Source organism: Cervus elaphus, chromosome 30 (genome assembly GCF_910594005.1).
Source record: "Cervus elaphus chromosome 30, mCerEla1.1, whole genome shotgun sequence".
NCBI classification, from domain to species: Eukaryota; Metazoa; Chordata; class Mammalia; order Artiodactyla; family Cervidae; genus Cervus; species Cervus elaphus.
In genome coordinates this window covers 21,484,365-21,506,957 of record NC_057844.1, presented here as the reverse complement: position 1 = coordinate 21,506,957, position 22,593 = coordinate 21,484,365, and the positions used below count along the sequence as shown (strand labels likewise).

The 22,593-nt window shown below is 38.2% G+C and overlaps 2 protein-coding genes across 7 annotated transcripts in view; one reads left to right on the top strand and one right to left on the bottom strand.

Moving 5' to 3' along the window:
- INTS6 (integrator complex subunit 6) overlaps nucleotides 1–10,421 on the top strand; it is a 78,881-nt gene extending 68,460 nt beyond the window's left edge. For all 4 annotated transcript variants that reach the window (XM_043891588.1, XM_043891589.1, XM_043891587.1 and 1 more), the window contains 7 exons: nucleotides 811–1,026; nucleotides 3,033–3,159; nucleotides 3,959–4,101; nucleotides 4,308–4,539; nucleotides 6,550–6,921; nucleotides 8,047–8,140; nucleotides 9,798–10,421. In XM_043891588.1, coding sequence (XP_043747523.1) covers nucleotides 811–1,026; nucleotides 3,033–3,159; nucleotides 3,959–4,101; nucleotides 4,308–4,539; nucleotides 6,550–6,921; nucleotides 8,047–8,140; nucleotides 9,798–9,891 — 1,278 coding nt within the window. In that variant the 3' untranslated portion in view covers nucleotides 9,892–10,421. The remainder of the gene's footprint in view (nucleotides 1–810; nucleotides 1,027–3,032; nucleotides 3,160–3,958; nucleotides 4,102–4,307; nucleotides 4,540–6,549; nucleotides 6,922–8,046; nucleotides 8,141–9,797) is intronic.
- A 739-nt stretch (nucleotides 10,422–11,160) lies between these two features.
- The window catches only part of SERPINE3 (serpin family E member 3), a 31,500-nt gene continuing 20,067 nt past the window's right edge, over nucleotides 11,161–22,593 (bottom strand). The window contains exons 7-9 of one of the 3 annotated variants that reach the window (XM_043891591.1): nucleotides 14,475–14,561; nucleotides 13,894–13,977; nucleotides 11,161–11,435 (exon numbers count right to left, since the gene is read on the bottom strand). In XM_043891591.1, the coding sequence (XP_043747526.1) occupies nucleotides 11,392–11,435; nucleotides 13,894–13,977; nucleotides 14,475–14,561 (215 nt within the window). In that variant the 3' untranslated portion in view covers nucleotides 11,161–11,391. Of the gene's footprint in view, nucleotides 11,436–13,893; nucleotides 13,978–14,474; nucleotides 14,562–21,280; nucleotides 21,551–22,593 lie in introns of those variants that run through there. The other 2 variants (XM_043891592.1, XM_043891593.1) reach the window with 2 other exon arrangements.

The window sequence follows — 22,593 nt, the reverse complement described above, 5'->3', positions numbered from 1 at the left end:
GTTTTGAAATGATAATTTCAAATAATAATTTCTAGTTTGTGAAAATTGCTGTATTAATGTGATCCTAGCTGCCTTGTATGTGAACATTCCTTATGTTTTCTTTTGGGAAATTTGTTAGAAATTTGTTTTTCTTAGTTAAATCAATTTCTTTTGCTTTATGTTATAAAACCTATAGCATTTTCTTTAAAAATGAGGGTTTCTTTTGAAATATGTATAAAAATAGTGAATTTTGTCATTTTGGTCATAAGTCACGTTAGTAGATACCAGATTAGTCCAGCAGTATACCCTTTGACTGCCAAGTTATTAAAATTGTATAAAGCATAATTTTTCCAGTACTTTTGCCATCTCTACTTCAACTGCTAATTGAAATGTAGGTTAGAAGAGTCAAAATATTGCTGTTTGCTTTATCTGTGAGCATTTAGTTATGTGCTAGTAATAATGGCTTTAAGTAGATATTGATAAGATTGTTTTCTAATTTTATATCACCTCTGAATTGGGAATTTTTATTTAGGGTGTATTAACTAACATATCATGGTTTCAGTGTAGTGGGTGTTAATAAATCAAAGTTGTGTTTGTGTGATTTTTCTCCAAAAGGTAAGAATTGCGATGATTTAAAATCATAAGACGTTATTGTTTAAGCTGTGTTCAGTTTACCAAGCAACTGACATAGACTACATAACTTAAGTAGTTTTTAATTTCTTATGTTCTTTTAAAATGTGATAAATACTTAATTTATAAAAGACTGAAACTATTTTTAGCCTTTACCAGTTCAGATCATGTCAAGACAGCTTTTATTTATTTTTGCTTTAGGCCAAAATAGAATCTGATCGAGTCATCGGTTCTGTAGGCAAAAAAGTAGTACAGGAAACTGGAATTAAAGTCCGAAGCAGATCACATGGTTTATCAATGGCTTATAGGAAAGATTTTCAACAGCTGCTCCAGGGAATTTCAGAGGATGTTCCTCACAGACTGCTGGACCTTAATATGAAAGAATACACTGGGTTCCAAGTTGCTTTGCTCAATAAGGTAATAGTTATGTGAATTTTGTACTGCTCTAGTAATAGTCTATATTGTCGAATATTTCAAGTTTTTCTCTTAACTAATACCCAGTTTGTCCAAATTTCTATACCTCTGCAGAATAATCAATTATGCTATTCATATTATTGAATCATTGAATTTTAAAACACTTCATGGTGAGTGGATGAGCAGATGGACTGATGAAGAGCAAACCATCATGTTCATCTTATAGATGGAAAACAGGCTTAGAGATTGCCTGAAGTTACATAGCTAATAGTAGAGTTCACTGTAGTTTGGCACTTATACTACTGACCTTGGGTACACAGTGCTTTGTGAATACTCATTATTAAAAAGATCCTCATCCCAGTTGCCTGTTTGTTGAAACTGACAGACTGGTTCTAAAATTTATATGGAGGTATAAAGGTCCTAGAGTAGCTGAAACAGTTTTGGGAAAGAATAAAGCTTGCACTAATTTTAAAAGTGACTGTAAAGCTGCAGTGATCAACATATGTGTTGCTGGCATGAGGAGAAATATTTTGGTCAGTGGAACAGAAGTACACCTTCATATAGAGTTAATTTTTAATGAAGATGCCAGAATAATTCAGTGGGTCAGAAGACAGTCTTTTCAACACATAGGGTAGGAACAGTTGGCTATCTATCTGCAAAATAATGAACTTGATCCTTATATTAGTTAACATGATCATAGTCATAAATGTAAGAACTGAAACTACAAACTTTTACAGGAAAAAAATCTGTAAGATGTTGGATCTTGGGTCAATGAAGATTTCTAAAATACAACACAAAACACATACATATAACAACTTCATAAACTGAACTTTAGTAAAATTATAATTTTTGTCTTCAGAAGAAACTTTGAAGTCTCTCCCAGACAAGCTACAACCTGGGAGAAAAGCATATGTTGAATAAAGCACTTGTATCAAAATACATAAAGAAATCCTAAGACTCAATAATAAAAAGATAAGCATCCAATAAAAAAATGCACAAAATATTTGAATAGACACCTTACCAGGTAGGATATACAAACCTGAAAAAGCAGATGAAAAGATGTTCAACATTATTAGTCAAGTGGGGAAATGCAAATTAAAACCACAGTGAGATCCCACTTTATGCCCACTAGAATGGCTAAAGTTTAAGACTGAAAAATATGAAGTATTGGTGAGGTTATAGAACAGCTGGAGCTCTTACACATTGTTGATGAAAATTATCAACAGTTAATTTGCAGTTTCTTAGGAAAGGTAAATGTTGCTATATACCAGCAGTTCTACTTGTAGGTATCTACTGAGATAAATGAAAATATGTGTGTATAAAGGGTTTGTATGCAAATATTCATAGCAGTGTTAGTAATTGCCCCAAACTGAAAACAGTCCAAGTGTTCATCAACTGGTGAATGGATAAAGATACAGTATATCCATGTAAAAAGGAAAAGACTACCAGTACAGGAACAACATGGGTGAATCTCAAAACATGCTTGTGGAAAGAAGCCAGATAGAAAACAGTACATATTGCAAGATTCCATTTATGAAATGGGACGTAGACAGAAAGCAGATTGGTGGTTGCGGGGATAGGAATTGAGAGTGACTGCAAGTGGGCACATGGAACCTTGTGGAGTGATGGGGATGTTCTAAAACTGATACTAGTGATGGTTTCACAACTGTACATTTATTAACACTCAAATTGTTTATGTAAAATGGGTTGTTGTATGGTGTGTAAATTACACATCAAAGCTTTTATTTACTTCTCTTAGCCAGAATACGTAATAAAATCTTGGACAGATGTGAATTTGAGATAATTCGGTTGAGCTTCACTACTGAGTTTTTATCTTTTGGTTATTAAAACAGTACATTACGATGGTATCATATCTCTTTATTCTATTTTTTTAAGCTAATTAGTTGACTTGTATATCTTATTTTCAAAGTTGTGCTGCAGGCTAGAGATTTTAGTCTCTTTTAATTCTGTTTCAAAATACATTTTGTCTTTGAATCTTTTTAAAACAGGATTTGAAGCCACAGACATTTAGAAATGCATATGACATACCAAGACGGAATCTTTTGGATCACTTAACAAGAATGAGATCTAATCTTTTGAAGAGCACCCGCAGATTTCTTAAAGGACAGGATGAAGGTTAGATCATGGTTTTAGTATTGGTATTTCTTCAGTAAACTTTTCTTTATATTGAAAATACAGAGTGTTATTGTAACTTTTAAAGAGTTGAGACTGTAATATTACATTCTCATTAAATGAAGTAGAAAGTTGAGTCATCTCTAATTCTCTACACTTCTTCCTACCATCACTGTTGCCCCAAATTCTGTTCTCCAGAGGAAACAACCTTTGGTAATAGCTTAGTTTCCTTATGGCTTTCTTCATACATTCACATACACAGGCACACACAAAATCATTTTCTTGTGATCTACTAGTATGTGATCGTTTAACTCGGAATGGCCAATATATGTCATATTCTAGTATTTCCTTAACTATACCTTTGGCACCTACAAATTATGTCAGATGAGAACTTAACCCTTTGCTAACTCTGATGTAAACATTTCAACTATAGTTTTATATGAAAAGGATCATCTATGTGATACCTCTTTTCTGTAAATTATGCTTTAACTAAATTCTGCTTTGGAGTAGAATAGAAGAGAGAGACATTTTCGTAGAAGGGTTACACATACTGTTTAGAATACTGAAACTAACTGCAATATTTTTGCTTTGTTTAGAAGATAAAATTGATTATTTAAAATTTTATTAAAACACTCAAGATTTTATGTCACAATAAACAAACTAATTTAGAATATATGGTAAGGAAAAGTTGCCTAGAATAGACCAGGTAGCATTCATACATAAGAACACATTATTTGTTAACTAAATGAAATGTAGTTTTAGCGAAGTTAACTTTTATTATTGCTTTGTTCTGTTTGAAAAGATCAAGTGCACAGTGTTCCTATAGCACAAATGGGGAATTACCAGGAATACCTCAAGCAAGTACCTTCTCCATTAAGAGAACTTGATCCTGATCAGCCTCGGAGGTTGCATACATTTGGCAACCCCTTTAAGCTGGATAAAAAGGTAAATTTGAAGTGTTCCATTACATAATTTTTTTTTGTGGGAGGCACAGTAGATTTAACAGTTCTTAATTTAACTAAAGTAAGCTGAAACCATTTTCTTGGTAGAATACTATGTCAACATCGTTAAAATGTAGTTTAATGGGAATTGGAGTTTGTCATACAACTGAAAACATTATGTAAAGTCAGGGAAATTCTTCTTTGTTACAGGGTATGATGATAGATGAGGCAGATGAATTTGTGGCTGGACCTCAAAATAAACATAAACGACCTGGAGAACCAAATATGCAAGGCATCCCTAAAAGACGACGCTGCATGTCTCCGCTGCTGAGAGGCCGACAGCAGAACCCAGTTGTGAACAATCACATTGGAGGGAAAGGACCACCGGTACCTATGACGCAAGCACAGCCAGATCTCATTAAACCCCTTCCTCTTCATAAAAGTAAGGTTTTTTTAAACATTATTTGCTGCTTTTAGTTTGGTTCTTCATGGGAGAGAGTTTTCTGATATAGAAAAAGTGGATAAAGTTCCAAGAGTGTCTAGAGAAGATATTTGTTTATTCCAAATTAGCATGTAATCATTTTTTATGTCTTTTTAATGAACATTTCATATATTCATTCATTATGTTTAATAGCTATCATGATTTGAAATATCATTTGCAAATCTTTAGCATTTAGAAATGACAGTTTTTAAAGGGGCATTATTAATACCCATAGAAAGATGGCTTTCAATTTGTTTAATTCAGCAACTAATTATTAAATGATATGCTTAATTTAGACAGGGCTAGGCATTGAGATGTAGCTGTAAACAGACAATAGTGATCTCTGCCTTCATTTATAATGAGGAGGAAAGAAAGTCATCACATATTTCCTTAGAAGTGTGATGAATATTACAAAAAGGGAAGTCAAGTATACTTGTGGAAGTATTTGGCAAGAGGATTTAACTTAGTCTGTGGGGTCAAGGCACTTTACTGAGAAGGTTCTGTTTAAGCCAACACTTGAAGGATGAATGGAAATTAGTAAACTGAAGCTGTGCATTTGCGTATGTTACAGTAATAGTCCTCTTACAGGAAGAGTACACACAGAGGCATACTGTGAGGAGCAGGGCGTTAAGGGAACTGAAGCATTCTAGTATAGCAAGGGCTGCTGGGAATGAGGTAAGGTGAGAGCCAAAAGATAGACATGCAGAGTCTAGATCATAGAGAGTCTTGGAAGCCATTGTAAAAGATTCTAGACTTTATTCTAAGGACAGTGAAAATCCACTGAAAGAGGTAGTGTGATCTGATCGGATTAGCATTTCATAAAGACCAGGCTGACATTACTATGTGGAGTCATTTTTGTTGTTCAGTCACTAAGTCGTGTGGAATATTATTGGAGAAGAATGAGAATTGGTGAAGGGAATGTTTAATGGAGTAATTAATTAGAGGTGGTGCTCATTCATGGCTAAGAGCATCTTAACTGGAGAGAAACCAAATATGATCCCTCCTGATGGGATTACACAGTACTACATTTGAAGTATATGCCACCCAAAATACTGAATGAACATCAATATGATCAAGCCTCTGTATCTACAGGGATATAATTAGCAAAATCCAGATTGTGGTAAATTACAGGACAAAGAACAAGAGTGCGTGGAAAAATGCTCTTGAAGTGGCATTAGAAAAAAAAGGGACTTGTGACTCCACCTCCTTATTTTAAGTCCATGGAGAGAGTTTGAGAGAGAGGGCTTTCTTTGCAGAAGAGTTGGATTTCAATTCAAACAGGAGTTGCTATCGAGAATATCATTGAAGTTTGCAAATCATGTAGTAAGATTTAGGATGGAGGAAGGGAGTCAGAAGTCCAGAGAATTTTTGTGGGGGGGGAGTTTAAATTTTGAATAGTAAGGTGATGAATTCAGCTGGGTCCTGGTGGTTTGGTGAGCAATCAGGAAACTGAGAATTCAGCTGCTTTCTCTGGGGAGCAAATACAGTAATCTGATATTAAGTGGCAAGCTTGCAAGCCTTTTAAGTCTTGTCTAGTGAGCTGAAGTGGGCACCAGCTACTCTTCATTGCTCAAGTAGTGAAGACCATGTGGATGGTTATAAGGAAAGGCGCTCTGGAGGTTTGGGGCCATGTTGCTGCAGAATACTGATTAGCTTAAACTTCCTGTGTTCACTTTTGCCTCTAAATAGTAACTGTATAAGGCAGAGGTTAGAAAAAAGCAGAAAACTAAAAGTTTTTTTAAACTTTAATTCCCCCGCCCCAGGCAAAAATTGTACAGATTTTGTAAATACTGTGAATGTTTCACATTGAAATACACCATATATATGGCAAAGCTTAAGAACCACATCACATTGTTAATTTCTAAGAGTCAAGGAGATCAGTTGTGATTTGCTACAGTCTTGTTTCTTTGACATTTTCTTTACTGTGTGCTTTGAAATTGGCTCTCATCTTTCTTTTTTCCTTATTTTTAGTTTCTGAAGCCACTAATGATTCGACAATGGATGATGTGGTTGAAAATCATGTTGCAGACCAACTTTCATCAGATATTACACCAAATGCTATGGAAGCTGAATTTTCAGGATCTTCTCCAGCCAACTTACTGGAACGACCAACCAATCATACAGAGGCTCTCGGTCACGACCACTTAGGAACTAATGATCTCACTGTTGGTGGATTTTTAGAAAATCACGAGGAGCCCAGAGATAAAGAACAATGTCCTGAAGAGAATACACCAGCATCTTCACTCAACAAAGGAAAGAAATTGATGCATTGCAGAAGCCATGAAGAGGTCAACACTGAACTAAAAGCACAAATAATGAAAGAGATCCGAAAGCCAGGAAGAAGTATGTATAATTAGAGACAGACATCAGATTCGATTTTTGTATGTGCTCTAAGAAAAAAGTCAAATTAACTAAAGCATAGATCCGATTTTAGATCAGTCTTGAGAACAACATATCAGCTATATAAGATCCCATTCTTTATTCAGTCAACACTTACCGAGTATCTGCTATATCCAAAGTACTGTGTCAGGTGTGGTAAGTAAGGAGGGGTAAGAGTGGAGGAGGGAAACACACAGATAAAAGTTACGCATGGAAAAAAAAAAAAAAGTTACGCATGGTTCCTCTGTGACAGGAACTGACAGTCTTGAACATTCTGCCAACCAGCAACTGGAATTTTAAGGCAACAGAAAAAACCCCCAAAAATGACTTCATATCTGTAAAGTTCTTGGCCACAGTACCTACCCACCATCTTAACTTTTAAGATTTTTAAACTATAATAGTGACAGGGAGGCGTTTAGGCCAAAAAACTAAAATTATGAAGCTGCCTGTTATATGAGTAGAGAAGAACTTTGTGAGATAAAGTTTAAATATTCTTATTGATATTCATTCATTCAGAAGATTGGACAGATCACCTGCTATGATGGTGCCCATGGGTGGTCCAGAAGTGGGTAAGACTCAGTACTGGTCATTTTAGGAGCTTATAGTCCTTGACAGAGGACTATTAAGTTTTTATGTGAAAACTTGAAATAGAGAACTGTAAGTTTTATGAAAACTTGAAGTTGAGACGGCACGCTTGTTTATTTTTTTCCTCTATTTTATTCACCCCCTATGTTAGCTGTAATTTAGAGTTTGTTATAAGGTTGGATTTTCGTAAAGGCCACTTCTTATTTTTCAGTGGCACTACCAAAAAGCTGTTTACTCGTTCTCCTAAGCTGTATGTTTGACACATACATGAGTTCCCTAATGAGAACTTTTAGCAAGAAAAGGCAGTGTCTGACAAGTTATTTTATCTTTGTTGATGTCTGATGAAATACATGTATTATAAAATCTCTAATGAACGGTGAAATTTTTAGGTAAACTATTTTTGGTTTTGTTTTAGTATATCTTGATGTGTAGTAAACTAATAGAAAACTATTGAATAAGTGTGCAAAGTAACACCACTTTTCTTTTTGCTTCTCTTATTTTAAGAATATGAAAGAATCTTCACTTTACTGAAGCATGTGCAAGGCAGTTTACAAACAAGACTAATATTTTTACAAAATGTCATTAAAGAAGCATCAAGGTAAGTAATCTGTTATACATTATCGTATGATGAAATGAGTCCCCAGTTTCTATAGTTGGTATTTTAACAGTATCTACTTTATACTTGTGTTGTTATGCATGTATATGACAGACCAATGTGTAAATAAGTAATTCTCTCTTGTTTTTGGTTTATTTAAAGTTAAGGTAACTTAAAAAATAGCCACACACAAATTGTTTAGAAATCATGAACCCTTTCTCTACACATGACAGGTACTGGCATAATTCTCATTTATCCTCCTCTGTGGCTTCTTGATGTCTTTGTATTTTACAGTCTTTCATTTTTCTCTGTATATTTGAACTACAGTTAATATTAGTGATTAAAAGTAACTGTGAAAGGCAGTATTTGAATGCAGGAGTTCACTTGTACGTGGGAAAACATGTAATTAAGGGACGAGAGCTGGACAAATGAGCCTTATTCTGATTGCTTCAGTAGCCCAAGATTATGTACTTTAGTACAAGGAATGTGGATCAAGATTATAAACGGTGACCACAAAGTGCAATTAACTGGAAAGCATAGTTGTATGAGTTTAGTGAGTAAAAAAGCGTTTTTTAAATTTCTCCTTTAAGACTTTTTAGAATTCTAGTATTATAAGAAAACTTAAGGTTTATCTCATCTGACCTTCCAAGATACCGACCCTTTAATTATGCACCCCACCAGTTTCTTCCATGCTTCGTGTAAAGGTTTTTATTTTTTTAAGTAAAGCCTTAATCCTTTTTTTTTTCCCCCCTCTATGAGTGGCTAGAACATGGGCCACTTTGAAGTTTCAAGATAAGGCCATAACTTTTCATATTACTGATTTTGAATATTTAACCTGTTCTGCTCTTTATATAACATTCTGTCAACTCAAACTTCATCATAGATTTAGCTGTATTCCTGGTGCCTGAATTCTATTTCTGTTACCTTTTAGAGAGTTGTATAATATTATGGTGGTTAGTTGTTATTAGTTTACAAGTAGAGAGGAAGTAGGCGTCGACTGGGCCATGTTTTTGGAGAGCCTAAAAAGCATCTGCATACTCCTGTACACACTTCTGTACAAAAGCAATTTTAGTCTACTACATTTGTTACTGAAAAAGTTTAAAATTTCACTTGAACTTTTAACTGTTTGCTGTATCCTATAGTGCTGATGTCTGATTGTCCTTAGCTTGTTGCTGGTTTTCAAATTGTAATAGTAGAACATCACAGTTTAAATGTGACTGCCCAAATTTCATTTCTTCCATTTTATGGGGATTATATTTGTATTTTATTAATATTCCTTTCAACAGTGAACTTTCATAGAGCATAAGAACCTACTGGAGTCATTGCTTTGGGAACCCAGATTCCTGGAATGTTTATAAATAAGCCTTGTATTTATTAGGTTCCCCCCCCCCCCCCAGTTTTCTTTTTTATTGTGGAAGAGATAACCTCTTATCCATTGTACCTAGGCCTGGATTGTTTGTTTTAGAAACACACTATAATACTGTCCTGATAAAATAATTTGCTAAGAGATTTTATATATCATAAAGTTGTTGATTTTTCATTTTCATTTCACTTTGAAAAATCTTCTCAAGGCAGTTTTTCTCTTTAAAAAAAATTATACTGATATGTAACTTTGTTAAAAAGAAATTGAGAGTGCTATTATACTTATTTCTTCATACAGGTTTAAAAAAAGAATGCTAATAGAACAACTGGAGAACTTCTTGGATGAAATTCATCGAAGAGCCAATCAGATCAACCATATTAATAGCAATTAAAAGAAAAGAGAATGTGGCCACTTATTTCACTACCTTCTCCAAATACAAAGTAAATACAAGACTGTTGTGATCTTGCATTCATTTTTTGACATGCATTGTTGGCTTTTTGAAATACTAAGAGCAAGTCTACAGATCCTTTTTCCATCATTTTACAGTGACCTTTTCTTCATTTTGGTTTATTTTTGTAATGTGAAAAGTATCACTCTAAAAAAACATTTTTATTTAACAAACTAAAAATATTCCTCCAAATCTCTTGCTTGTCATTGACTCTTGCGTGTCAATTTCCCTCAGGTTCTATTTTCTTAAACCAACCTTCAAAATTGTCACCTCTGTTAAGGTTGAACTTTGCCAAAAAAATAAAAAAGAAGTTACTTTGTAATTTTTGGGGAAAAAAAGCACATACATTAAAACTAGGCAATGTTTTGTATATACAGTTATTTTGGATATATTATTGTAAGTTGTACAAATGTATTTTGAAGAATATTTAAGAAAAGCACTTTTGTTATTCCATCAATAAATGCTCTATTTTACTCCTGTGTGGTTTAGGAAATAATCACATTTAAAGTAATCATTTAAAACCATCTTAAGATAATGGAATTTTAAAGGCATTGCTTTTTAGCATTGGAAAAATACACCACTTGAAGTTCACATTTGTTAAACCTAACTGTAATGACATGTTACATAATCTGCATTGTCTTTTTACTCTGTTCTTAGATTTTGTTGGCCACTCCGACACACTCCGTTTCTGCCTAGACAATGGAAACGTATCTGTAGATAGGCAGACTCTTTAAAGCTGTTTCAAAAGCAGACACCTTTGAACTCAATTGGTTTCCTTACTTCCTTTCCTTCAACCCCTCTCTTTTCCTTTCTCACCAGGACTGTGGCTGGCACTAAGGTGAAGCTGTCAGGGAGTTGTAACTTTGGGGGGACACCACATACTCTGAAATGTGTAGCATTTAGCAGCTTGATGCCATGCTTGCAGAAGTCCCACAACAGCCTGGGGGCTCCAGGGGATCTCTTTGTTCTGCTCTGCTGTTACACTTAAACTGTCCATTTCCTTTAGAAGGTAAATGGAAAGGAAACACATTTTAAATGACTTTGTCCATTCTGCATTCTTCCTGAGTTGTCCAGGATAAAGAAAAGTCAACGCTATTCACTGTCCACCCTCAGTCCACCGTGGCCTCACGTGTCCTTATTGAGGACTGTGAGCCTGTGGCCTGACTCGCTCACCATTCATAGGTCACTGCTGTGCCTTGTAGTGCTTTGGGGATAATGAGTAGAAAAGAAGGCTAAAATACATTTAGGTTAAGAGAGGGCAAAATAAACTTATAAAGTTATGGTAAAATGGAAGTATTTTTAGGTTCATAATATTTGAAAAACACATACCCTTATCTTTGTACACTTTAGCAGAACATTTTTAAAATTTCAGGGGTATAGGAAATTGTAATTTTTGAAGAAAAGCATAGATAAAAGTGGAGAACATGCTTGAGCTCTGTTAATTCAGTGTAGGGGGTTCAAAACTCTCCCAATACTGAAGACAAATGCTGTCAAGAAAAAAACATAATGTAGTTACATAGTATTTTCATATGCAGTTCTTTAAACATTTTTTTAACCTCTTAAAAAATACCTCTAAGCAGGATATCACTTAGTAAATGGAATTGTTAAGGTATTAATAGCTAGCTGCAGTAACATGGCTAAATTCAACATGAGATACACAAAATCCAGAATATATTGTCTGCTTTTAAATTATATATGTTTAGATTCTGAGATTAACAGAAGAGATTACAAGTCATTCAGATAAAAGTTAATATTTAACAAGAATATTTAGTAAAGCAACTCAGTCTGTTCCAATATTTGGCCACTTTTCCTTATCAGAATGTTCTTACTTGCATTTCACAGGTTGATCATGAGGTGATCCTTTAGACCCTTGATCTTTAGTATATTTCAGGGTATGAACCCTAGAGGGAGTTGGGAAGAAGCATTTGTTCTGTCTCGTCTTGTCCTTAATTTCTCTGCCACCACACGCTACACTCTTACCCCAAAATCTAGTCACAAGCTTTGAAACCCATCAAAATTGAAGCTTAATATTCCATTTCTTGCAGGGCTTTTTTATTTTTTTGTTTTTACAGATTAAGAAACTGGGGATGTTAGTTAAATTACTGAACTACTACAGCGAAGGGGAAGGGGGAGTACATTGAGGGGAATATCATGTCTTTTAGGTCCTTTAGATCACTGGATGGCTGGCTGGACAAGTGATGTTCTCCAACAGTTTAATCTTGAGGTTAAGATTATTTTCGGTAATGTTCTTACATGTGTCCCATTTGTCAACCGACTGAGTCATGTTTTGCCCTTGTCAGTAAGCTTCGTCAGTTTGGTGCACTGAAGGCTGAGGCTCATTTCTGTCCTTTGAATCACCCCGTCACTAGGAGAGCAGCCACTCTGCCTTGTGTGATGCGAGCGGGTACCTCCCAGGGGGAGAGGCAGAGAAACTCATAGGGACTGTTGCGGATCATGGAACTGGCGTTGGACTATATTTTCATTCTGTTTACTAAGGCAGTTCTGAAAACTCTTTTATCACAGAAACAGGGATGTGTCCTTTACTAGTTAGTTCAAAGATTTTACATCATTTTATGCAGTTGAATTCCAGAAGAGAAACTGTTCTCTCTTAACTGTTGTCAACCTTTATTGGCTGTGAGCTTTTGACAATGACCCTTCTGTTCAGGTTTAGTCCAATCTCTTGTTTCTTGAGGGAGTAGAACCTGTCGTTCTTCATCTTAACTGTTTTTGACCTGTATCCTTTCTAAGAGAGGACTCTCTGTTACCTATTCCAAGTGATAAGTGACATTTTCACCTAATCAGTCTGAGGTTGGGATGATCATGGTGAAATACTATGAGGGTGTATTCTGTCGATGGACTTTTCTCTCCCCTAAATACTGCGAGGATATATTCTGTTGATGGACTTTCTCTCCCCCAATAATCCCTTAATAGATAATTCCCTAGTGAATGATTATCTTCATCCTTTTTGTCACAAGTGTCTTTGCTTTCTAGCACAAATTACAGCAGTATGCAAATGATTCTCAGATAAAATGATGTTGACAGTATTTCCTTAACGATTTGTGTAAAACCTATGCATAATTTTCATTATTCTAACTTGACTTTTTTTCTCTCCATAAATAAAAATAATGCCTGATGTTTAGTTAAAGTAGATCCACTTTTGCTTGATTTTGTTAGTCCTGGTCCACCCTATTTATTTTTAACACATTGTTTAGACTTGCCAACAACTCTTTACTGAGAATCTCTCTTTTTTCCCCAGGCTGATAAGTAATTGCCAGAGAGGGTGGGGCAACATTAAGAGGAATCATTTGATTACTTTATTCACTGTTGTCGAGACTTCAAGGACTTCTGCTTGTCCATCTGAGGTGCTAAAGGCTCTGCCTGTACCATACCATCTTTGGATTAAGATGAGGTTGTATGGTAGGCCAAGGCCTAGGGCAAATATTTGATTTCTGTGTAATTTCAACAAGCTTGAGAAAGATCAACAGAAAAGCTAGAAACGCAGGTGCATTCCCTAGGATACTGGGGGTGCTGAGAGTACCAGGGGATGACTTGGACACTCGTGGCCTGAATGAACTCTTTCATCCTACAAGGCCAAGAAAGGTCAGCAACAATGGGGAAAAAAGATATATCATTTATTTTACTTTCATGATTTTTTTTAAGTCCTCCCCAGAAGTAGAAACTTAAATTTTTAAAGACCTACATCAGTCATAAATAAGCTGAGAGTAACAGAAGGCAGAAAAGCCACAGAGGATATTAGTCTCCGCAGTAGTTATGAAATATTCCCCTTTCTCAGGATATATGACATAGCAACTGGGGCGCTTTGGGAGCACTACAGAAACCAGCTAAAAGGAGTGCTTGTTTTAGGCTGGGGTGGGCAAATGAGCCCTTGTTGCTGGCGAGGTGCTGATAAATATTTACATGAATCCTATCAAAAAATAGTAATACCTGTGTTCGGTTCTCTCAGGAAAAAGATGAACGGCCGATCTGCTTTAAAAATAGGAATCCGAGACCTTTTCAGTAACAACAGAGCTGCAGAAAAGATCAACAGTAGAATCCCATTGTATTTTCTCTTCATTTGAGGAAAGTCACTATTATAATTGGATACAAAGTCACTTGATTTTTGAAGAAATAAAAGCATCCTAATGATACAGCATTGTTTTAGTGTTATGATGGGGTGCAAATGGGAAAATTAAAGAGAAAAGATAGCACTTGGCCAACACTGTGTCCTATTCTCAGAATATTTCATGGAATAAATTCCTTCCTGAAGGTAATTTTCAGAATGACTATTCCTTATTTATGGGGTCATGGTGCAGATCCTTTTCAAAATGGCTCTTTTTCTCTCATCATTTTCAAGAACTTGATTCTGTTAACTTTTTTTTTTAAATGCTCTTATCACACCTGGACATGGGGTTTTAGTGGGAAGGCTTAGAAGTGTGAAGGCTGAACTGGATGAGTCTAACAAAGGGGGAGATATAGGCCCCAGCATTCCTGAGTGTTGCTGATACCCAGTCCTCTTAGGCACATACCTGTGGCTGCAGATGCCTTAGTTCCTTCCTCTGAAACCTCGATCTTGGCTTTGTGGATCGCTTCAGAAACATAAAAGCCATCTTGGCCTAAGCAGAGGAAACAGAAAGGGGATTATTTGCATTTTGTGAGTGCACTTTTATGTGAGTACATTTTTAAAGAACAGGCTTAGTTATAGTCTTGCATGCTGCTTACTGTGGAAATAGAGATTTGGGAAATTTTAAGGTGCAATATTTTATGCAACTTTCAAAGCCTCAAATTTGGTTAAGTGTCTAATAAAGTGCTAGTTGCTCAGTCATGTCCAACTCAACTGCGGTCCCATGGACTGTAGCCTGCCAGAATTCTCTGTCCATAGAATTCTCCAGGCAAGAATACTGGAGTGGGTTGCCATTCCCCTCTCCAGGGGATCTCCCCAACCCAGGGACTGAACCTGGGTCTCCTACATTGCAGGCAGATACATTACTGTCTGAGCCCCATCTAATAAATAATCCCACTCAATATCCAGGGCTGTATCCCCATTTTTTCAAGTTAATTTTCAACCTAATTTCTAGTTACTGTTGAAATCTTTAGTATTTCTAAAATTTTGGTGTATAAGAATTGCCAGAATATGTGTTAAAATGCAAGCTCCAGAGCCCAGGAATCTGCATATTCAGCGAGCTTCTGAGATGACTTCCTTTGAATGCCTTCTTGGGCTGCATTTTAAGAGCCACTTTTAAATGACAGACAGAGGTTTGTACTATGGGCTTTAAAAGGCAATGTATTAAAAATATCTCATGCCATGTGACTGCATTCTGTATACTGAGCATATCAGTTATGCAATTACCTTGCCTCATGGGCTACAATCTGCAAAGAAAACGAGGTGAGAACTATAATAGTTGTATGCCAACAATTTCAAAGGCATTATAAGCTTAGCAAACAGGAATTTGAGTGGTAACGTTAGAGGAATGGACAGGTTTTTTATAATTTAGCCATCCATCATGTTGAAACAGTTCGCTTGGTACTTGATGATACAAAGAATGAAAGTAAGAATCTTGAGAATGCGAAGAAACTAGAAATCCTCTGAGGCCACACGCTTGACCAGAGGTCCTGTTGGGCAGATGCAGGTGTTCTGACAGCAGATACTGTGCCCATTCCCACCCCACCCTTCCACACGGATGCCACCACCTTGCAAAAGTGTATTCTAGTCAATTCTAGCATGCCCTGGAAAGGAAGCATGTGTCAGGAGTCTTAAACATCGTGATGGACATGCTGTATTCTGAGGGGGCTTCTCTGTTTTATCTTAGACTAAATTGTTTTTGATTTCTCATATACAATATGAGGGGATGGTGAATGAATGTTGTGAGAGAGGACGACCAGCAGAGTACAGGATATGGGGCATTTCATCTGTCTTGTAAATTAGGGAATTGTGAGTTGGCTATGTGTTTGCTGTAAGGAACAGGTCTTTTTCAGTGCCAGTGAAGGGGACCAGACAAGGGCCAGAGGGAGAGAAAAATCAATGCAAACATTCACTTGGCATCACTCATCCTAACACCAGTGCAGAATCTGATTGGTTTTAGCAGTTGGTCCTTTTCAGTAGCATTTTTTAGAAAATCTATGGTCAATAACTAGCCTGTCTGGCTAACTCACTGAGCAAACTGAAATGTGGGACCCAGATTAGAACTGTGTGTATAAGGAATGGTTAATGGTCATGAGAAGGTTTTACTAATCTGTGTCTTCACTACTATCTAGCGTGGCATCCAAATATTTAATGAAATGAGCAGAGGTTCTCTATCGGCTAGAATATAGTTGAATACGTTTGTGTTAGAGTCCAGGTGCCCTGGCAGACTGTGAGAAATGGTGCCAACTGGTTGGTATGAGTGAGTTTTTCAGTAGATGGACGTGGCTATTTCAGTTTCTTGAAACTGCAACTGAGGAGCTTTTTTCTCCATCCTATTAGAGGAGTGGCACAAGTGACATTTACATGTTTGCACAGACACAGGCTTAGACCCATAGCCTGGCATGCCTCGGCATCCTCGTCTCCTATACATTTAATCTCTGGTAAGAGTTAACATTTCAGAAGACCAGCATTTGTCATCAAAACAAGGATTCAGGAGTCATCTGTGGGTTATGTTTTTCTTCTTGCTTGATCTTGTATTGCAGATCCTAATTTGCTTACTTCTGTTAAGTGGCTCTGGATATGTTATGCAACTAATGAACTCAGCCTAGAGGATCCTCCTGGCTTTGGGCTTATTCTCTCTTGCAGTGTTGGCAACTATCTAATGCCATTGAGGGCCATTCAACCTGTTTCCCCAAAATTTGTTCCCAAGGTTGTTTATAGGTGCTATTCTATATAAAGGGTTCCATGAGTAATAACATGGGAAATGCAAATTGAACAGGCTTGTGCTTTTAACAGTAGACTTCTTAGAGTTGCTCATCTGTTAATGTTCATGGTGTTCATGGCTCTACAGGAGCATTGTCATATGTAGTGTTTAACCATGGAACGACTCACATGATCTCCTGTCCCCAAATTTACCAGATTAGCATTCTACAGAACCTACTTTGGGACGCTAGCTGCCTTCCCCTCAATAAACCCACTCATATTACATTTCAATTATCCAAAGCAAATGAATAAACTCTTCTTCCATAACATCTTCTGTGTTTCCATCTGAACCTTCCTTTTTAGATTGTGAGCTCCTAGAAAACAGAAGCTGTATTATTCATTCTAAATATTTGTTACCTCACTCAACTAGCATAATAGTGCTTGGTACACATAGGTGTGTAGTAAATGTTGGACGAATGAATGAATACTGGGGGCTCACTCCACACACTGTACATTTGTTTCATTTCCCCCGTAAAAACAGCTAATGTTAATGTCCTTTAATCTGATTTTCACTCGTAAGGAAATGGTTGGTGTCTGTGGCCTCAGGGGCATAGTGCAGGAGTCCTTCGCAAGTGTCATCCGAATGACAAGGCGCCCCCTTCCCCTTTGTTAGTGGAGCCCATGGTCCTTTGTATGTGGTTGGCCATACTCTAAGAAGGTTTGAGGGTTTTCATAATGTGACACTGTATAAATGTAAGATTTGCAAAATGTAAGCCAATAATCTGACATTCCATCCTCAGCTTCTCAAAAAGTCGGACAAACATTATCGTTGGCTGTGTCTTTTGTCTCCCCAGATATTATTACTTAATATTGGCAGTATTAATGCTTTGAAAAAGTTATTGCCAGAATCTGTTTCTAGTTTATCTTTCTCCTCTTTCTCCTCTTCTTGTCACTTAGTTGTAGATGGAGAGTGTATGTCACATAGCACCCAGCCCAGAATATACAGAGTGCTGGAAAGAACCTGAAATGGCCTCTGCAAGTATGTGGTCAGTTCCTCTCCATCCTTCCCCTCTAGCCCACTCCACATCTTGCTTTCTTGCCACTCTCCCAGCCAGCTTTGTTGAGGTGTAATTGACATGTACAATGTAAATTTCAGGTGTATAATATGATGGTTTTATGTATGTGTATATTGCAAATAAGATATACTTTATATCTGTACCCTTTGACCACCTTCAGCCATTCTCCCCACCCTGGCCACCACCATTGTGTACTCTGAATTCTGTGAGTTTAGCTTTTTTTTAGATTATACTTAGATTTTAGATTATATATAGTATATGTGAGATCATATAGTATCTGTCTTTCTCTGACTTAATTCACTTATCATATTGCACTCAGGGTTTTTCTATAATGTTGCAAATGGCAGGATTTTCTTCTTTTTATGGCCAAATAATATTCCATTGTATATGTTGACACTTAACTTTTCTCCATGACTGTTATAAACAATGCTACCATGAACATGAGGGTGCAGATATCTCTGTGACACAATGATCTCATTTTCTTTGGATACATACCCAGATATGGAATTGCTGGATTATATGGGAGTTCTGTTTTACTTTTTTGAGGAAACATGATACTGTTTTCCATAGTGGCTATATCAATTTACATTCCTACCAACAGTGTACAAGGGATCCCTTTTATCCACATCCTTACCAACACTTGCTATTTCTTTCCTTGTTTTTCTTTTTGGCTGTGCCGCACGCACGGCTTCCAGGATCTTAGTTCCCTAACCAGGGATCTAACCTGCGCCCTCAGCAGTGAGAGTGTAGCGTCCTAACCACTGAACCACCAGGGAATTCCAAACTTGCTATTTCTTAGCGCTTTGATAACAGCCATTTTCAGAGTTTCTGTTGAGAAATCACTGGTTGTCTTACAGTGGTTCCTTGTCTTGTGTTTCTTGGTTTCTTCTAAATATTTGGTTTCTTCTGTCTTGTGTGCATGCTTAGTTGCTCAGTCATGTCCAACTCTTTGCAGCCCCATGGACTGCAGCCCACCAGGCTCCTCTGTCCGTGGGTATTCTCCAGGCAAGAATACTCGAATGGGTTGCCACTTCCTTCTCCAGGGGATCTTCCTAACCCAGAGACTGAACCTGGATCTCCTGCATTACAGGCGAATTTTTTACCATCTGAGCCACCATCAAAGTCCTCCTCTCTTGCTGCTTTCCAAATTCTTTGTCTTTAGACTATAATGTCTTTCAGGGTAGCCCTTCTCAAGGTCAACCTATTTGGGGTCATGGCCCTCATAAATCTGGATGCCCATTTTTGTACAATTTTGGGAAGTTTTCAGCCAATATTTCTTTAAACAGACTTTCTGTCCCTCTCTCTTCTCTTTCTGGGATTCCCATAGTGTATATGTTGTTCCTTCCCTTAGTGTATATATTGCTGGCTTTGAAGAAAGCCAACTACCGTAGGTTTTCTTCACTCTTTATTCTTTTTGCTCCTCTTACTAGATAATTTCAAATGTAATTCACTGAGGTTTTCTGTTTTTTCCTTTGCTTGATCAATTCTGCTGTTGAAGCTCTCTTAATCTTCAGGGCAGTCATTGTATTATTAAGCTTTAGGATTTCTGTTTTGTTTTGGTTTTTTGATAGTTTGTTTCTTTCTTGGACTTACTTATTTGTGTACTGTCTTCCCAATTTTGTCTGTCTGTGCATTCTTGTAGTTTACCGAACTTCTTTAAGAGGATTACTCAGAATTCTTTGTTAGACAGTTCATAGATCTCCATTTATCTATGTAGTTGAGTGAGTGAGTGTTAATTGCTCATTCATGTCTGACTCTTTGCGACCCCATGGACTATAGCCTGCCAGGCTTCTCTGTCCATGGGATTCTCCAGGCAAAGCATACTGGAGTTAGTTACTGGGGTTTTACTTGTTTCTTTGGCTTGTATCATGTTTTTTTAATCCTTCATGCTCCTTCATTCCTTGCATTAACATGTATGTATTTAAAGTAAGCAGTCCGCTCTCCCAGACTTTACAGATTTGCTGTGGCAGGAAAAAGACCTTCACCAGTCAGCTCCTAGCAGCTATGGATGGGTGAGGCCTTCTATCAGGGTCTCCATTTGAAAAAGTCTATTGCATATGCTCTGAGGCTGCAGGGGTTGCTGCTGGCTGGGCTCTTTGGTTGGGTGGGACTGCTGGCTGGACTGTGTATTCAAGTGGAGCCACTGGGTGGGCTTCCTCTTCAGGTGGAGCTTCTGGCTATGTTTCATGGTCGGGTTGAGCTGTTAGTTCTGTAATCACCTCTGGTTGAGTGAGGTTGCAGGCTGTGTTCCCTGGCAGGATGGTACTACTGACTGGATACCATGATTGGGCAGTTGTGGGCTGCACTCTGCAACCATTCCTGGTCAGATGGGGACTCAGGATGTGTTTCTTGACTGGGTGGTGCTATTGGCTGGGCTGTGTGTCAGGTGGGGCCACAGGCTGGGCTTCGGCTTAGTGGTACCATGGGGTTGAGCTCCAGGGTCATCCACAGTCCCTGACCAGGCTTCCTGGTTATGTGGTGTCAGGGACTGTGCTCAACAGTTGGGCAGGGCGTCTGACTTAGCTCTTTGCCCAAGCAGGGCCGTAGGACCGGCTTCTTGGCAATCTGGGTTCTCTGGCCAGGCTTCCTACATGAGCGGGACATGAGACTATGCTTGGTGGCTGGGGTAGGCTGTGAACTTGCTTTTCTGCCTGGGTGAGTTGGGAGTGTGGTGGCCCTTTCACCAGAGACCCAAATCCCAGAAGTGCCAACTGAGCCCTCTGGCCAGATGGGGCCACTGGCTTGGCTCTGCCCATGGGCATTGCTCCTGGTTGGGGGTTTTGCTCAGGTGCCACTGCAGTATGCTCTTTTAAGGTGTAGGTGCTGAATGCTGTAGGCTTTACCCCCTTTCTCCATCTCTCTGATCCATGAGGCAAGACCTGAGCGGGTCTGCCAGGATGTGTCCTGAAGCACTCAATGCGCTGGATGAGCCAGATGTCCACCTTGGGCCTCTTCTCTCACTGGAGAAACCAAGGACCGACCAGGGGGCACTCTGAGTGCAGAGTTGTGTCAGCCTGGAGTGGGTGGTGATGTGGTCAGAAAAGAGCCATTCCTCTTACTTTCTTTTTATGCCTCTTTAAAAAAGTATAACTTTATTTACTTTCGGCCACACTGGGTCTTCATTGCTGCACGGGCTTTTCTCTAGTTACAGCAAGCCGGGGCTACTCTCTAGCTGTGGTGTGCGGGCGTCTCACGTTGTGGAGCATGGGCTGTGGGGCATGTGGACCTCGGTAGTCACAGCGCGCGGACTCAGTAGCTGTGGCTCTTGGGCACCAGAGCACAGGCTCAATAGCTGTGGTGCACATGGGCTTAGTCGCTCTGTGGGATCTTCCTAGCCCAGGGGCTGAATGCATGTCTCCTACACAGGCAGGTGGATTCTTTGCCCCTGAGCCACCAGGGAAGCCCTTTCTTCTTACTTTCTAATGTGGTCCTTCTCAGTCTCTGTGTTTCAGAGGGGTGCTTCAGCCTCACCCCCCAGGTGAGGGCATTTCTACAATGTTGACATATGTATGGAGACTTGCTAGTTGGTCTTCTTGGGAAAGAGACTGAAGTCCGGAATGACGTATGTTGCCATCTTGATGACCTACTGCAGCTCTGCCCAGTAACTGGTATGGCATAAGTTAACTTCAGTTCACAACCAAACAACTCTGGCTGGTTTGTTCATTCACATCATAGAAACAGGGAGCTTGTACATCTTCCCGAGCTGAGGTTGGAAACCAGTTACAAAAGTTAATAAGACAGTTTCTTCAAAGTTTCAAGTTTGTGCACAAGGACTATTTCTTAGATTAGGAAGCTTGGGTTGGTATCAAAGCCTGCTCATCCTACAGGAAGTGGGACTGCTCAGAAAGCGGATCTCTAGCTGGTGACTTTAGTGTAAGTGAAACTGGCATTATTCTTAAAAGCTTCATAACATGTAGTGCTAAGGCATTTTTCTCTAGGGAGAAAAACAGCCTAGGCCCAGCTGGGCCTTGAAATGATTTCCATCAAGTTCTTCATGCAGCAAAAATAGGATTTGAGGCCATAAAAGAAGAAATGAGTGCCTTTCAAATGGAGAAGGGGAACTTGATTCTGGGCTTTGGTACCAAATAGAAAGAAAAAAACAAATGTTCCCAGTGGTTGTTGAGTGTCCATCAGTAGTACAAAACTGTTGCAGCCCCTTGTTAATTGTACGATGGGAGACCAGCGTTTTCTGATCACTTACTCTCTGTCAAGCTCTCTGCTGATGCTTTGCTATATGATAATTTCATCTCTGCAAATAAGATGTGAGATGGGTGGCAGCTATCCCATTTTAGGTGATGACACAACAATTGTTAGATTTAGTGGCTGTGTCTCCAGAATTAAGTCAACAGCCTACTTAGGCACAGAAGTGACTAGTCAGTCTATTGATCATATTTAAAGAAGGACACTGGAAAGCAATGTTTTAGACGGCTAACTCTATCTGTAAAAAGCCAGATATGAAATATTTTAGCCATTGCAGAGCATATGGCATCTGTTGCAAAGTCTCAGTTCTGCCATTATAGCAGGAAAGCAGCCATGGGTGAGTTTAAATGAATGGGAGTGGCTGTGTTTCAATAAAACTTTATTTATAAAAACAGGTGGTAGGCCCTCATTTGGTGATCCGTGTGTTAGAGGAATAAAACTTTATGGGAGAAGATTGTAAGGTCGATATATTTTATCTGAAGGAAATAGGCATGCAAGCTTCCCACTTGGCGTGTGGTAACTGCTTGATACTTGTTTAACAAGCCA